The sequence below is a fragment of the Furipterus horrens genome, unplaced genomic scaffold (assembly GCF_987537825.1).
Source record: "Furipterus horrens unplaced genomic scaffold, mFurHor1.1.pri manual_scaffold_2, whole genome shotgun sequence".
NCBI lineage: Eukaryota > Metazoa > Chordata > Mammalia > Chiroptera > Furipteridae > Furipterus > Furipterus horrens.
The window spans coordinates 187,664,995-187,680,080 of NW_028327172.1; the positions used below are offsets into that span (position 1 = coordinate 187,664,995).

At 36.3% G+C, this 15,086-nt stretch overlaps 1 protein-coding gene across 2 annotated transcripts in view; it reads right to left on the reverse strand.

The window, feature by feature from the left end:
- Nucleotides 1–4,769: 4,769 nt before the first annotated feature.
- The window catches only part of SLAIN2 (SLAIN family member 2), a 76,970-nt gene continuing 66,653 nt past the window's right edge, over nt 4,770–15,086 (reverse strand). For both annotated transcript variants that reach the window (XM_090266907.1, XM_090266906.1), the window contains 2 exons: nt 7,803–8,121; nt 4,770–6,698 (listed from right to left, as the gene is read on the reverse strand). In XM_090266907.1, the coding sequence (XP_090123033.1) occupies nt 6,632–6,698; nt 7,803–8,121 (386 nt within the window). In that variant the 3' untranslated portion in view covers nt 4,770–6,631. The remainder of the gene's footprint in view (nt 6,699–7,802; nt 8,122–15,086) is intronic.

Consider the following 15,086-nt stretch of genomic DNA (forward strand, 5'->3'; position numbering starts at 1 on the left):
CTGAAAAAAACAAACAAAACCCCCCAGCACATTGTAAGAATGGCTTCAACACTGGCTTTCTGGCAGTAGGGTTTAGACAACCGGTATTGGGAGGAAACACACATCTATTAAACACAGAATGTAGTTGTTTTTACTGGTGAGTTCAAATCATCAACTGGCATTCACATCACAGGCAGCATCTTCTGTTTATGACAGTATCTGAAAAAGATTTTTGTTAAAAATGACTGAAACTTTAAAAGGTGTGGGAACTTAGCTAAGTTTTTATTACTTAAAAATTTTATTTGTGGCAGACCCTGTTAGTTGATGATCCAACATCCACTCCCCTTTTCTTCCACTAACAGAATTTATTAGGGAAGGCACTGTACTCAGTTGAGTATGTATGTATCCCCTCTCAGATGCTTTGTTACAGTTTTGGACAATGACATATAAGCAGAAATCTGCTGGGCCTTTAGGAAGCTTTTGCTTTTGTTTTTTAAGATTTTTATTTACTTTTTAGAGAGAGAGGAAGGGAGAAAGAAAGGAAGAGAAACATCAATGTGCAAGATACATCAAATGGTTGCCTCTTGCACGCCCCCAACTGGGGACCTGGCCTGCAAGCCAGGCACGTGCCCTGACTGGGAATCAAACCAGCTACCGTTTGGTTCACAGGCCGGTGCTCAATCCACTGAGCCACACAAGCCAGGGCACTTTTGCTTTCTTGATACAGGGGAGCAGGTGCCCCTGGCAGTGCCCCTTTCCCCTTATTCCTGTCTTGCAGAAAGATGTGATGGCTGTATCTGCAGCAGTCAAATGGAACCATGAGGCAACAAGAATGCAGACAAAATTCAACTCTAAAGATCGTGGGGCATAAAGTTAGAAAGAGCCTGGATCTTTGAAATTATTGTTGAATACTGAAATAACACCACCAATAACCTAATTTGGACTTCCTGAATATTTATATTTGTTACTTGAAGGCCAATATATAGTGACCAATTAATATGACTCCTAAATATTTTTCATATTAATAATTATTAATGTTCCTGAGACCCAGGTACTATTAACATAAGTGAATTTCACATTTTTGTTTAGTGTCTGAGAAAAGAACCCATTTTTAGCCTTTAATCAAAATAAAGTAGGCAGAAAAAAATTACAAAATGTGTGGTTCCATTTCTACAAAGTTCAAGAACAGGCAAAACTAAATTATGACATTAGAAGTCAGGATGGCTGCCTTGGAAGAGGAAGGTAGTAGTGCTTAGCAGGCGGCTTTTTGGAGCTGTGAAGCCTTGCTTACCTATATGGTGGTTACTCACGTAGTCACTTAGTGGTAAGTCAGTGAGCTGAACGTTCATTTTGCACACTTTTCTGTGCATATTTTATGAATCAATAAAAATTTTTTGAAAAATCGCTTCCTCCTGGGGGAAAATGACAATCTTAGCTTATATCGACCTGTGTGTTCAGGGGAATTTATAACAAGGATACTAAGGTGCTTCGTGGAATTCAAGGATGGAAATGATACTGGACCTTATGAACAATTCAGAAACTTCTCTTACTCAAATGTTTCCTCCAGAAAAATACGACCACTGACAAAAAGTAATCGTTTATATGACATGCACTGAGACATCTGCGGCGTGCCCCGTGGTTTTGTTTGCCCACGTACCGGCGATAGTGCCACTGTCATGAAAAATGGTCTTTGCTCCTTCCATCCATAAGGTTTCCAGAGGAGATACATGGGTTTTAACTCTAGTCACTTAGTCCAGTGATGGCACCTGACCTGTGCTGGGGAATCCTATTCTTAGAATGTCAGTTCTTGTGACCATAGCTGTTTTTGAATAGACACTCATGGGGCAGCATGCAGAAATGTCCATGTAACACCCTGTCAGGTGATTCTAAAGTTCGAGAACTCCAGGTTATTTTGATTATTTGTTTGGTTGTATCTTTCTTTAAAGATTTTATTTATTTTTAGAGAGGGGGAGGGAGGGAATAAGAGAGGGAGAGAAATGTCAATGTGCCAGAAACATCAACTGATTGCCTCTCACACACCCCCAGTTGGGGACCTGGCTTGCAACCCAGGCATGTGCCCTGATGGGGAATCAAACCAGCAATCTTCCGGTTCATAGTCCGGTGCTCAAGCCACTGAGCCACACCAGCCCGGGCTGCACCCATTATTTCTCCAAAGGCATTTTGTTTTAAAACTGAAATTCTATTCAAACAATATTGTCAATTCACAGTTTGGTAGACTGTGTGGTGCAGTTCAATAAAATATATAAAGAACTACAATAATACAGGTTTAGTAATGTTTTGGAATTAATATTTGTATATTTTTTCTGGAACTGATTTTTCAGCAGCAGAATCAATCTATAAATGATGACAATTGTGACATCATCAAAGTTAATTGCCCAATTCATTAAAAAAAAAAAAAAGACAATGTCCTCAAATTTAAGTGGTTGATTACCCAGGGAATTAAGTACGTCTCCTTCATTATAATTTACTTATATTTCTCTCATTTTCCATAATAAACTTAATTTTTATAGGAGAAACCAGTTAATGGTATAAAAATACAAACAATATACATGATTTTTTTTTTTGAAATCAAGGAATATCTGCAATCAGGAATTAACGATCTATGTCAAGCTTTCAATAGCAATTAGCACACGCCTCTGTTCAAAAGCAAAACCTGTCGGCACTGTAAGTGGAAAAATATGTTCTCATCTCACACAGAAAACTACCCTTCCACTCAATACTTTATAACCATGCTAGGTCAGCACTTAAATATTTATTTCTAGATTGCAGACTCTCCCCCGATGAAATGCAAGATCATTTTCACCTTTATATTTCTTAATATTTTCAATTTCTTAAAAGCAGTTTATCTCTATTACCTTCAAGATAATAAGAAATAATACTTGACTTTATACTTAAAAAGAAAATATTAAAGCTACCCCAGTGTAGATACAGAATTGCTTTGAAACCGGCATCACTGGGCATTGTTTTAACTGAGTTGTATTATGTAAGGTCCATTAGTGAAATCTGTCCTGTTTTCAGAATAGTAATGAGGGTCATTTCATTTAGTCGCCTCAGACTTGTGTTTAGGATCCCTCAAAATACAAAATACATCAGGGGTTGCTGACTTTGGCTTCATGCTCAGGTGAACACCCTGTTCGCTACCTCACCCCAAGTTAGTTTCTCTAGCATTTATGCCGCTTTTGTACCTCAAAGCTGGACTCTGTAATGGCAAATACTTCACAGGAACCTCCATATGGGTTTTCCTGTTGCACTGGTTCGTTACAGGCTTAAGTAAGCCTCTCATTCATTGATTTACAAGTATTCTGACATCTAATTTTAAATGGTTCTTAAACGGTTTTAGGGCTGACTTGGGAGAAAAATTCAAACATGAAGGGTCATTTCTCTATCCCTCATTATTGAGACTAATTGCAACATGAAAGACAGTAAAAACCTCCAAGAGGAATGTGGGGAACTAATTACACAGTGTACAATTCTTGATTTTTCCCCATTCATCCACGAGAGAAAAGATGCACGTGATCAACTAAATAAACATCCACATTTACCTTGAAAATGTATTCGTTTTCCCTGTTGGAAACTCTTATACAAGTGGCAGGGAGGGTGGGGGGGAATCTCACCATATCCAGAAATTAATAAAACACTTGAAAAACAAATATAAATTTAATAATAAACATTATGGTCAGGCTGTTTATTTAGGAGGCAACCACACATACAAGTTCGGCTATAGAAATGTTTGCCAATCAAACTTCATGTGATCTAAAAGGACCATGCGTAATGTCAAAAACTGATGCCTGTACATTCAATAGAAAGTTAATTTAAACATACACAGTCTAATCATTCTAGAGTAATACAAACATCTGGGGACACATGTATCTAATTTGCTTTCAAAAAAACTTTTTTATAAAAGTGATGTATTGAGATAATAATTTTAAAAAGTATCTGACAATTATGAATGGTCCCAGTTTTACAAAATGTGATTTCCAGGGAATGAAAACTGAAAAAAGTCAACTCTTCAGAGTGTTTTATATTACAAACAAGTTTTGTAGAAAAATGATCCAGCAAATGCTTGAGTTAAGAATATTTATATTTTCCAATTCTTTACACTTTTATTAACACACAAGAAAATAACATTCAAACACTGAGAAAATTAAATAACTTTGGAAGCAGAGCTCATATCTTTCTGCTTACATATAAGTGACAATTCTGGGCTGTTGGCACAAAAAAAATAACATTCATAAAACCCTTACTATTATATATCAAACATAAGTTAAAATCATAGGCACTAGTTTATCAAATCCACATTTCTCCTGTAAGACTAACCACAGTGAATCCTTGGATTTTCCCAAATAGAAAAATTGGCAATACACAAAGGCTTTTCTAGTAGAAAAACAATTTTTCTTTTTAGGAAACTAAAAGCCAATAGTCTGTGGTAGTACAACAGCAGGTAAAATAATACTTTTCCCAACTCATATCCAAATACATTTTTAACGAGTGATGAAATATTTTAATTAAAAAAAATAGACATTTTTTTTTCTGATGCAGCCTTTAAAAAACAAAGTTAAATAACCTGAATACTCCTTTTGAAACTGATAATCTAACTTAAAAGTGTAAATTAGGTTGTTTCATAATAGTTAAAATTCATCTTGTTAGATTGCAGCATATATATATATATATATATATATGTTTGTTTTTTGCATGTTGCACTGAAGACTGAGACTTGTTTTGTGTGTATGTGGTTTTTAAAGAGACAGTGGCTAGTTCTTTTACCAAGATTTTTATGTTGGATACCCCCCCACACACCTGAAGGAGATGTTATCTTCATCTTTTCTGAAAAGCAACATATTTTGGTTCATCATCATGTGGAATTCTGGTGCCATCCTTTCCTGAACTATCTCATTACCCTCAAATTCAAGGATAAAATGTCTTCCTTGCATTATACACCAAAATACACTTGCACCGGCAGTTTAACTGGATGACTCCCTGCTGGTCAGGCTCATAGACTCCCACAGTGTCTGTCACAGCAGAACGGGGGCCGTGGTTTTAGAAGGTCTGCCCTTCTCTCAACATGTTGACCTCAATGCTCTCCTGAATATCAAGCTTCCCATTCTCAATTTCTTTTGCCAACTACAGAATGTCTTTGATTAACAAGAAATAAACTTATGTTCAAATCTCTAAAATCCTCTAGGTGACTTGATTGCCAATATTTTAGAACTGTTTAAATTAAATATTTTTAAAAAAGACCTCCCATTGTGAAAAAATGAGAAGCCTGCTGTAGAGGAGGTTTTAATCTAGTAATAGCCTAAAACAAAACAAAACAAAACAAAAACCACACAATAACAATGAAGTAAGTGATTCCCAGGGTATACATACAGGCCATTACAGAGCAAGTATTTTAGGGTTAGAGTCACATGTACTGGGTTTCATTTGTTACCAAAAATGCAAAAATTGACGTAAGGCAGAATCAAAGTCAAAAGGGACAGTATTTTCAAAGGATGTTTTATACAGTTACTCAGTTTAAAGTGGATCAGCTTAGGTAGGATTCAGCAGGCAGTACTCTCCTACCACATAACAGACTGTTGTGTCATTTAATAGCAACAATACAACTGTCATTACCAGAGAGTTTTTAAGTTAAGTGCATAGAAGTTTTCCCCCTCTCTCTCACTGTATGGTTTTGTTCCAGGTTGTGTAAGCACTGAGGTGGTGTTATTTATATCAAGAATAAGGACACATACTACTCGCTCTTTCCCATCATGGAAACAGGCTAATAAAAACAAGATCTCTTAGTTCTGTAACAGATAACAGCATGTGAAGAAGTTGGCTTCAACAGCAAAGGCTATCTTTCCTGAGCCAGGAGCTATAAAGTTTAGAAAGATTGTACAACTGACATTAAGCCCTTTTGGCAATCAAAACAAACACGCAGAAGTCCGATGTGTCGATGCAACAGGGCGGATGCGCGCTGTGATGCTGTCTGGTGGTGCTGCTAGGTGAGCCACAGCCAAAACTTAAGAGTAAATAAAATGGCATTGTTTTCCCTAATGAATTTGCAAAAATAATGTATAGAATTCTCCCAAATTTAGGTATCATGTTTTAAATCTCTAGCCCCTATCCTCCTTCACCTCAGTCTAGTTTCTTGGAGTACCAGTGAAATACTAGTGAAACATTTTAGATAATTAATCAGAATATTAGTTCTCATTAACACAGATATTTATTGATACCATTTATACAGTAAATTCGGTTAAGCATGAAGATTTGGATAGCCTGAATTCACCGTTTTCTTGTGCACAAAGGTGCTCTCTCATTTACAAATGGGCATTTTCTCTTTGGCATCCATTAGGGTTTTTTTTGCCCAGATATTGGCCTCTGTCAAATATTTAAAAATCAACTTCGTTTCTGTTAAACAAAACTAAAAGTGATTCTACGGAGAGTGATTGTATGATTACCAAACACATCTGATATTAAATGTCATTAAAGTGCTGCTTGATCATCTCCGTCAGTTTGTGCTAATTAAGACAGAGAGGGCTGGGATTTTATAAATCCCAAGAGTCTTCTGTGAACAGTCTGCATATAAAAGTTGTCTGTTAGCCTGGTGAAGGGTACCCATGAAGCTGCGGACCTCTGCACTCTTCTCTGCTGGTCAGTAACAGCCATCTTTCCAACTGTCATCTTTCATGCTACCATAGGTTTTAGGAGCTGGCAAGGATCTGGAATAAAGCAATTTTACAAAGTGATTTGCAGGGCTTAAATCAAACACGACCACACTACTGCCCACACAGGGTAATTACTTTGCAGGGCCCCACAACCCAATGAAGGCTGTTCCAGAGAATACCGAGATCAAAGCTCTAAACATAACCACCCCACATTCAGCATTTCCACAACTTGCATGTTTTCCTGGACATCATGTGACCTCACTAACCTCTTTTCGTTAACACAGCTTGTAGAGTAAAAAAAGGAAAAGACTGTCTCATCTTTTCCAACCACATGGATTACCAACCTTATTAAATTTCAATATTCTTCTCTGAAAATAGAAGTAGCAACAGTACCTACATGTTTAATGTTACTGTAAAAATTAAATAAGATACATATAAGTTATTTATCAGAGTGCATAACAAAAAGCTATTGTACTTTACTACTGAATTCGGAAATGTAATGTTTATAGTAGAATAAAAAAGTATAGGCAGTTTAAATGCTTATGGGATAAATGTATTTTTTTTACATACAAATAAATATTTAACATTTAATTTTGACACCTAAATTTACTGATGGCAGTGATCACATTCTTGAAAGGTAGATAAAGATTACAGCTGCATAGTTACCAACCTGGTTGGGCTCAGAATTACCTGAGGATTAAACAAACAAACAAGAAACAGCATGCCCATATCAACTCTTTGGCAGTAAATTTTAGGCCTCTATGTTTATATAAATTCCACAGAACATTCTGAATCATAGCAAGGTTTGAAAATCACCCTCCTGGATTATACTCAGATTTGGTAGCTAGAAATTTTACCTTAAATCTCACTCTAGGGTCTAATATGCCTTTACTATTGTAGGAGGTCTCAGAGGTGCTTAATAATGTTAGTTACCTGGGTAAATTTAATCTTAACAAAAGTGGTATGATAACCTAAATGTCCCAAGTAAAGTTTTCTTTTAAAATAAACAAAAAATCCTTTATTCATATTGCACTAAGACTCTAGGGAGAACCCAATTAGGACATTCTATGTTCACTATCAAATGCAAAAATGAGTGTATTACTAGTCTACACACTTTCCTATGTTCAAGAATGTTGAAACAGAGCATTTGCTACTTACCTGCGAACAGGCTGTGCAAGTTTGCTGCGAGGCACTGGTATGCCCCCAGCAGAAGGGGCACTGGGTCTGGGCAAGCCACTTCTCATCACGGTTGTCCCTGCAGGTCTGGTTAGAGTAGTGCTGTTGATATTGCTGGGAGGATTTGCTGGGACTGTGTTCTGAGCCATAGGAGGCCCAGGTGAGGAGGTGGTTTGTGTGAGTTGTGTTGTTTCTTGGCTACCAGGAGACCCAGAGCCATGGTTACTAAATGCTTTTACTGGTTGCCGGAGAGCCAGAGGAGACGGTGCTGCAGGGGGGCGGAATTTGCCTGGAGAAGGTACTGCAGAACGGCAAAGAAAAATCAATGTTTTCAGTGGAAGCCAAGTGTAAGTGAAACCACTGCTTTATATAACACTCGATAACTGGGCATCAGTATACCTGTATTCACAAAAATTCACTCTATAGGAATGCAAGGAATAAAGAATATTTCTGGGCTAATAAAAAAAAAAGAAAGATAATCGTTAAGCCGTACATAATCAAGCCCTTACTCAAAAAAGGTTGATTACCAGAATGTTGACTAGACTTTAAAATACACTTTTCCCTTAAAGAAGCATATATAAACATGTATCAAGTAGTATCTAGTGGGTGTATCTCCAAGTCCTTTGTCAGCTACAATGTAACTTAAAAGTTAGAAACTAAACATTATTAAAAAAACAAAAACAAAAATCACTTCTATTGTTGTGCTTCACCAAGTAGGAAAGTTATATATCAATCTACTGGCATATCAGGAGTATATGAAGTCACATGATAAAGATGGCGTATTTTTCTGAAATGTCAATTCTATTAAGTGGTTTAGAACACTTCTATATTAAAACAAATACTGATACATGAAAGAATAAAATGTATATCTTGCATTAATTTTTAAGCCAAAATAAGTTCAAATAAATTTTATTTCTGTGGTGGACCCTTAGCATTGTAAGTTCAGATCTCCTAGAAAACACATTCATCCTGCCCTGTCTATTCTGTTTGGGTAAAAGATCTCTGAAAATATATCAGTTTTAGTTTCTTCAAATGCCCATGGATGGCCACTCATAATGTAAATAAAAAAATATTACCTTAACAGGCTTTACCTAGCAAACAACTCTGCGGTAGGGTCCCAGGCAAGTGGAGGAAGGAGAGAGAAGCGGATCTCAGGCAGGGAGAAGCCAGACTTTCCCTCTCATCCTCCATTACTTTGGGGAGAATATGAGTGAAGGGAAAGCTTGGGCCAGGGACCTGGTCCTAAAACTGTAGAACTGGAATATTCTACAAAACAGTGTCCTTCTCACTGCTGGTAAGCCAAGGGATACAAATAACAGCAAGGCCCGCGACAGCAGCAAGTAGGAGAAGAAAGAATGGATGAGTCTGGCCACTATTTTCATCTTGTGACAGAGAGGAAAAAGAGGGATCAGCCTTAGCCTCTGAACTCCAAAAGAGGGGAGATTCATCTCCTATCATCCTTTCAATAAGGTTATTCGTACACAGCCTCCTTCCTTCCTAGGTAACCTCTCCTGCCTTCTGTCTGATTAGAGCCCCAAATATCAGCACCTCTTTACTTAGGATGTACTAGGCCCCGGTAATTGACGTACTCAGATTACCTCTACCTAGCTTCCAAAACTGTAAAAATGCTTTCTCAATTTCATCTCTATAGTTCCACTCTTGCCTCCCTTGCCAGACCAGTCTCTACCCAAGTTACCTCACCCTCTCGTAGACCCCCACTGGGGGGACATTTAATTCCTCCAGGCAGTACCTAAGGGTGGGGCCTGGCCTTGCTCCTTCCAGCGCCAACTACAGAAAAGCCATCTTCAGTCCTTTTACCATAACCAGGAGTTGTTCCACCAGGATTTTGTTTTGGTGGGACACAGGCTTCAAACAGTAAAGTTCAGAGAAGGATCATGAGTTCCAAAAAGTAATTAGCAATAGTTTGGGGAGCTGGAGATAAGACAGAAATAAGGTTTGGTTAAGGGATGCAATAAGCCATCGAGACTGACAATCTAGTAGACGAAGGATGACCGAGGAGTCCCAGGCTTCCTTCTTATGATGACTGATATAAAGTGTATGGTGGAATTAGGTAGATTATATTGATGAGACTGAGCATTTCATTTCTACATGACAGCCTTATCAATATTAGAATATATATAATATTTTGAATATCTTACTTAAATCCTTCTTTAAAATAAGCGTTTTAAAAAGCATCTATCCCTCTGGAAAAACTTCTGACCACCATTTTAACTATTAATAGTTATGCAGGAGCCCTGACCGGTGTAATTCTGTTGGTTGGGTCACCAGTTTGATTCCCAGTCAGGGCACAAGCCTGGGTTGCTGGCCAACCCCTGGCCAGGGCATGTGTGAGAGGCAACTGATCAATGTTTTTTTCTCATATTGATGTTTCTCTCCTTTTCTCTGTTTCTAAGAATAAATAAAATCTTTAAAAATAAATTATGCTATGGAAATGGTTATCTCCTGGAATTAAAAAAAAAAAGAAAAAGTGAACCTGACTTCTTTCCACTTGGGAAAATGGGAATAGATGTACTTTTCCCTATTTCTCACACTAAGTATAATTTAAAACCTCATGCATTATGTATAAAACAAACATAAGAAGGCTCTGAAAGGCAGAGAGAAAAAAGACCACCTAGGGACCTTTCAACCTGTGGGATGATGTGGTAATGACTCGCCAATGTTTTCTTTTTGCCTCATATATCCCAGATTAGAGCCAAAGAAGCTGGCAACCTGAAAAAACTATTTGGTATGGCAGACCAAAAAAGCCTGCTGTCTCTAACCAAAGGACTAGGAAAGAAAATGTTTAGATTATAACTGTTCTACTCCAGCCAAACACCATAGAAAATAACTGGCCCTAACCCCACCCATACCAGCAAAGGCCAGTGGGAAGCCTAGACTTTTGTCCTGTAAGGCCTAACAAGGCACCACAAAAGCCTCTCCACAGAGAGGTCAGAGAGGGCTAGGGGAGACTTAGGACTTTCATGATTGCTTAGTGGGAACGAAACCACCCCTCCACAGTGTGAGTGGAGACAGGTGGGGAGCCAGAACTCCTTACCTTCGCCCAGCCAGTCCCTCCCACTTAGGTGTCAAGCAGAGCCTGAGTAGAGAATGTGAACGCCCTATCCCCATCCACTAAATGCTGAGTGGTCTCAGAGAAAGACATATAAAAAAGAAGGCTTAAATAAGATCCAGAATATCATAATACAAAAATGTCCAGATTTCAATGAACAAACAACTTATAATACCAAGAACCAGGAATATCTGAAACTAAATAAAAAGGTAATCAATACATGTTAACACCACGATGACAGATGTTAGAGTTGTCTGACAAAGATTTTAAAGTAGTCATCATACAACTGCTTACATGGCTAATTCTAACACTTGAAACAAAAACAGAAAGTCTTAGCAAAAAATAGAAGATATAAAGAAGCATGAAATGAAAAATGTAAAATGGAAAAATATCTTAACCAAAATAAAAGACCTAATAGATGGCCTCAACAGCAAAATGGAGAGGACAGAGGAAAGAATCACAAACTGAAAGACAGAACAAAAGAAATTACCCAATTTGAACAATAGCAAGAAAATGGACTGAAAACAAAACAAAAAGAACTTCAGGGACCTGTGGGACTATAACAAAAGACAACACTTGCATATTGTCAGAGTCCTGGAGGGAAAGGAGAAAGGGAGAGAGAACAAAAAGTATGCCACATGTGGCAAAGGACATAAACCTATAGACTCAAAAGCTTAGAAAACCCAGAAAAGATAAATTCAAGGAAATCCACATCATAGTAAAACTTCTTAAAGCTAAAGACAAGACTCAGAGAGAAATAACATCTAATGCATAGGGGAAAAGAATTTTAACCATAGTGGAGTTCTCATCATAACCCATAAAAGGTGAGAAGAAATTGGCACACTATTTTTCAAGACCTGAAAGAAAAGAAATGTCCACCCAGAATTCTAGACTCAGAGAAAATATCCTATAAGAATTAAGAGCACCCTGGCCAGTGTGGCTCAGTTGGTTGGAGCATCATCCTGTACACCAAAAGGTCATGGGTTTGATTCCCAGTTAGGGCACATGCCTAGGTTGTGAGTTCGATCCCTGGTCAGGATGTGTATGGGAGGCAACCAGTAGATGTTTTTCTCTCTCTCTCCCCTCTTCCTCTCTCTCTCTAAGTCAACAGACATATTCTTGAGCAAGGATTAAAAGAAAAAAAGAATTAAGGGAAAACCAAGACATTGTCAGGCAAAAGAAAATCAAGGGAATTTGTGGCCAGTAGACCCACTCCAGAAGAATGCCTAACAAAGTTCTCTCAACAGAAAGAAAATGGTTAAAAAAAGAAACCTTGGAATATCAGAAAGGAATGAAGAACAGGGTAAGCAAAAATAAAAGCAAACACAATTGGCTCTTCTCCTTGGGTTTTCAAAATTATATGCAAAGGTAGAAGAAAAAATTGTAACACTGATATAGTTGGAAATGTATGTAGGTAGAGAAAATATTTAAGACAATTATAAGTAGGGCAAGGTAAAGGGACATAAAGAAAGGTAAGATTTATACACTTGAACTGCTAAAATGATGACATCAGTAGACTGTTATGTATATATAAATATATAAGTTATGTACACATAGTGTAATGTAATGCAACCACTACAATAACTATGCAAATATACACACTCAAAAAAACTATAGATAAGTCAAAATGAATTCAAAAGAATGTTCAAATAACCCACAGGTAGTCAGGAATTTAAAAAATGGAGAAATAAAAAACAGAAAATACAAACAGAAAAAAACAGATAACATAATGGGCCTAAACATAACAGTAATTACATAAAATGTAAATGGTTTACGTACACCAATTATAGGACAGAGATTTGACAGAGTGCATTAAAAAACATGACCTAGGCTCTGGCTGATGTGGATTGAGCGTCGGCCTGTGAGCCAAGTGTCACTAGTTCGATTCCCAGTCAGGGCACATGACTAGGTTCCACATCAGGTCCCCAGTTGGGGGGTGCGAGTGAGAAGCAACCACACAGTGATGTTTCTCTCCCTCTCTTTCTCCTTTCCCCTCTCTCTAAAAATAAACAAACAAATAAATAATTAAAAAACAATATATCCACTAACTTCAGGGATAGGGTTAATTACAACTACTGAGGTTTTGTTTCTTCTTTGGATAACATTGTTTGTATTGCACTCAAAAGAATCAGTTTACATTTTTAACACATTTGTATTAAATTATTTTTAAGTATAATGTTTTATTAAACGAGCTTATTTTTTAATAATAAATGTCCATAATTTTTAACAATGCTGCTTGTTATCATTGTTTTGCCTATCACCATTTATGCAAACAAACATTACAAAGCTTGATATCTTCTTCCAAACTTTACAATAAATGGCTATCATAATCTAAAAAAAAAAAACAACAACAAAAAAACATAACCTAACTTTATGCTGTCTACAAGAAACTCACTTCAAATATAACAATATAGGGAAGTTGAAAGTAAAAAGATAAAAAAATAAATCATTCAAACAATACTAAAGAAAAACATTAGTGGCTATATTAATATCAGATAATTAAAAAGAAAATTATCTGGGACAAAATGAGATAATATATAATCATACAGGGTCAAACTACCAGCAAGACATTACAATCCTAAATGTGTATGTATGTAAAATACATGAAAGAAAAACTTACAGAACTGAAAGGAGAAATAAACAAATCCACAATTACAGTTGAGACTTCAATATCCCCCTTTCAACAACTGATAGAACTATACAGATAATCAACTAGGATACGGAAGAACTCAATATTACCATCAACCACAGGATCTAAAAATGGCATTTATAGAACAGTCCATTCAACAATAGCAGAATACACATTCTTTTCAAGTGCCTACAGAATATACACCAAGACAGGCTGTATCCTAGGCTATAAAGCCAAACTCAACAATTTAAAAAGAACTGAAAATATAAACAACACCTTCTCTGATCATAATACAATCCAATTACAAATTCATTAACTAAAAGATAAGAAAATCACCTGAAAAATAATTAATACTCTTCTCAGTGGAAATTATAAAATACATCAAACTGAATGAAAATTAAAATACAAAATATCAAAATCTGAGCTTAATTAGGAAGAAAAATAGTCAAGTTAATACATTCTTATTTCAAAAACTCAGAAAAAGTAGAGCAAAAATAAACAAGCAGAAGGAAATAATAAAGAACAGAAATAAATAAAACTGAATATATTGGGTTGGCCAAAAAGTCTGTTTAGTTTTTCCCGTAAAATAGAAGACACACTTTTCATTTTCACTGATAACTATTGATTTGGATATTTTAAGTATGTTGGCTGTCTCCTGCTAATGTCTTGATTTGATCCCTATCAACTTCAACTGGTCTACCTGGCTGTAGAGCATTATGCAGTGAGAATTCTCCACCACAAAACTTCACAAACCACTTTTGACAGGTTCCATCAGTCACAGCACCTTCTCCATGTACTGCACAAATCTTTCTTTGTGTTTCAGTTTTTTACACTTATTGAAATAATAAAGTGTAATATGCTGAAAATGTGTATTTTCTTCAATCTTCAATATTAAAATGGCTTCACAAAAATTCACTGATTTTGATTAAATTTTTTTAAATGCACGCTGATATGACAGCTGTCACAATACAATCTAACAAAATTGTTTCAAATGAAGTTAAAGACAACTAAGCGCTACTAGGGTCATCTTACAGAAAACCAACCAAACAACTTTTTGGCCAACATAATAGAAAAATAAAGAAAAACAAAACAAAATTACGAAACAGAGCTGGTTCTTTCAAAAGGGCAATAAAATTGACAAACCTGACAAAGAAAAAAAGAAAAAACAAATTACTAATATCAGTAATGAAGTAGGATATCACTACAGATGCTGAAGACATGAAAAGGACCATGAAGGAGTACTATGAACATTCCTACAGACATTAATTTGACATTTTAGATGAAATAAACCAATTCATCAAAATGCACAAACTACTATTCATCTGATGTGTAATAGGTAGTTGAATGGCCAAATAATTATTAAGAAAGTTTATTTTGTAATTAAAAGAAACCATCAGGCCTAAGCGGTTTCACTAGAAAACTGTCAAATGTTCAAAGAATTAACACCAATTCTACATACTCTCTAACCAGAAAAAAGAAGAGGAGGGAACATGTTTCATCTCATTTTATAAAGCTAGTATTATCCTGATATCAAAAGCAGAAAAAGACAATATCAAAAAAGAAAACT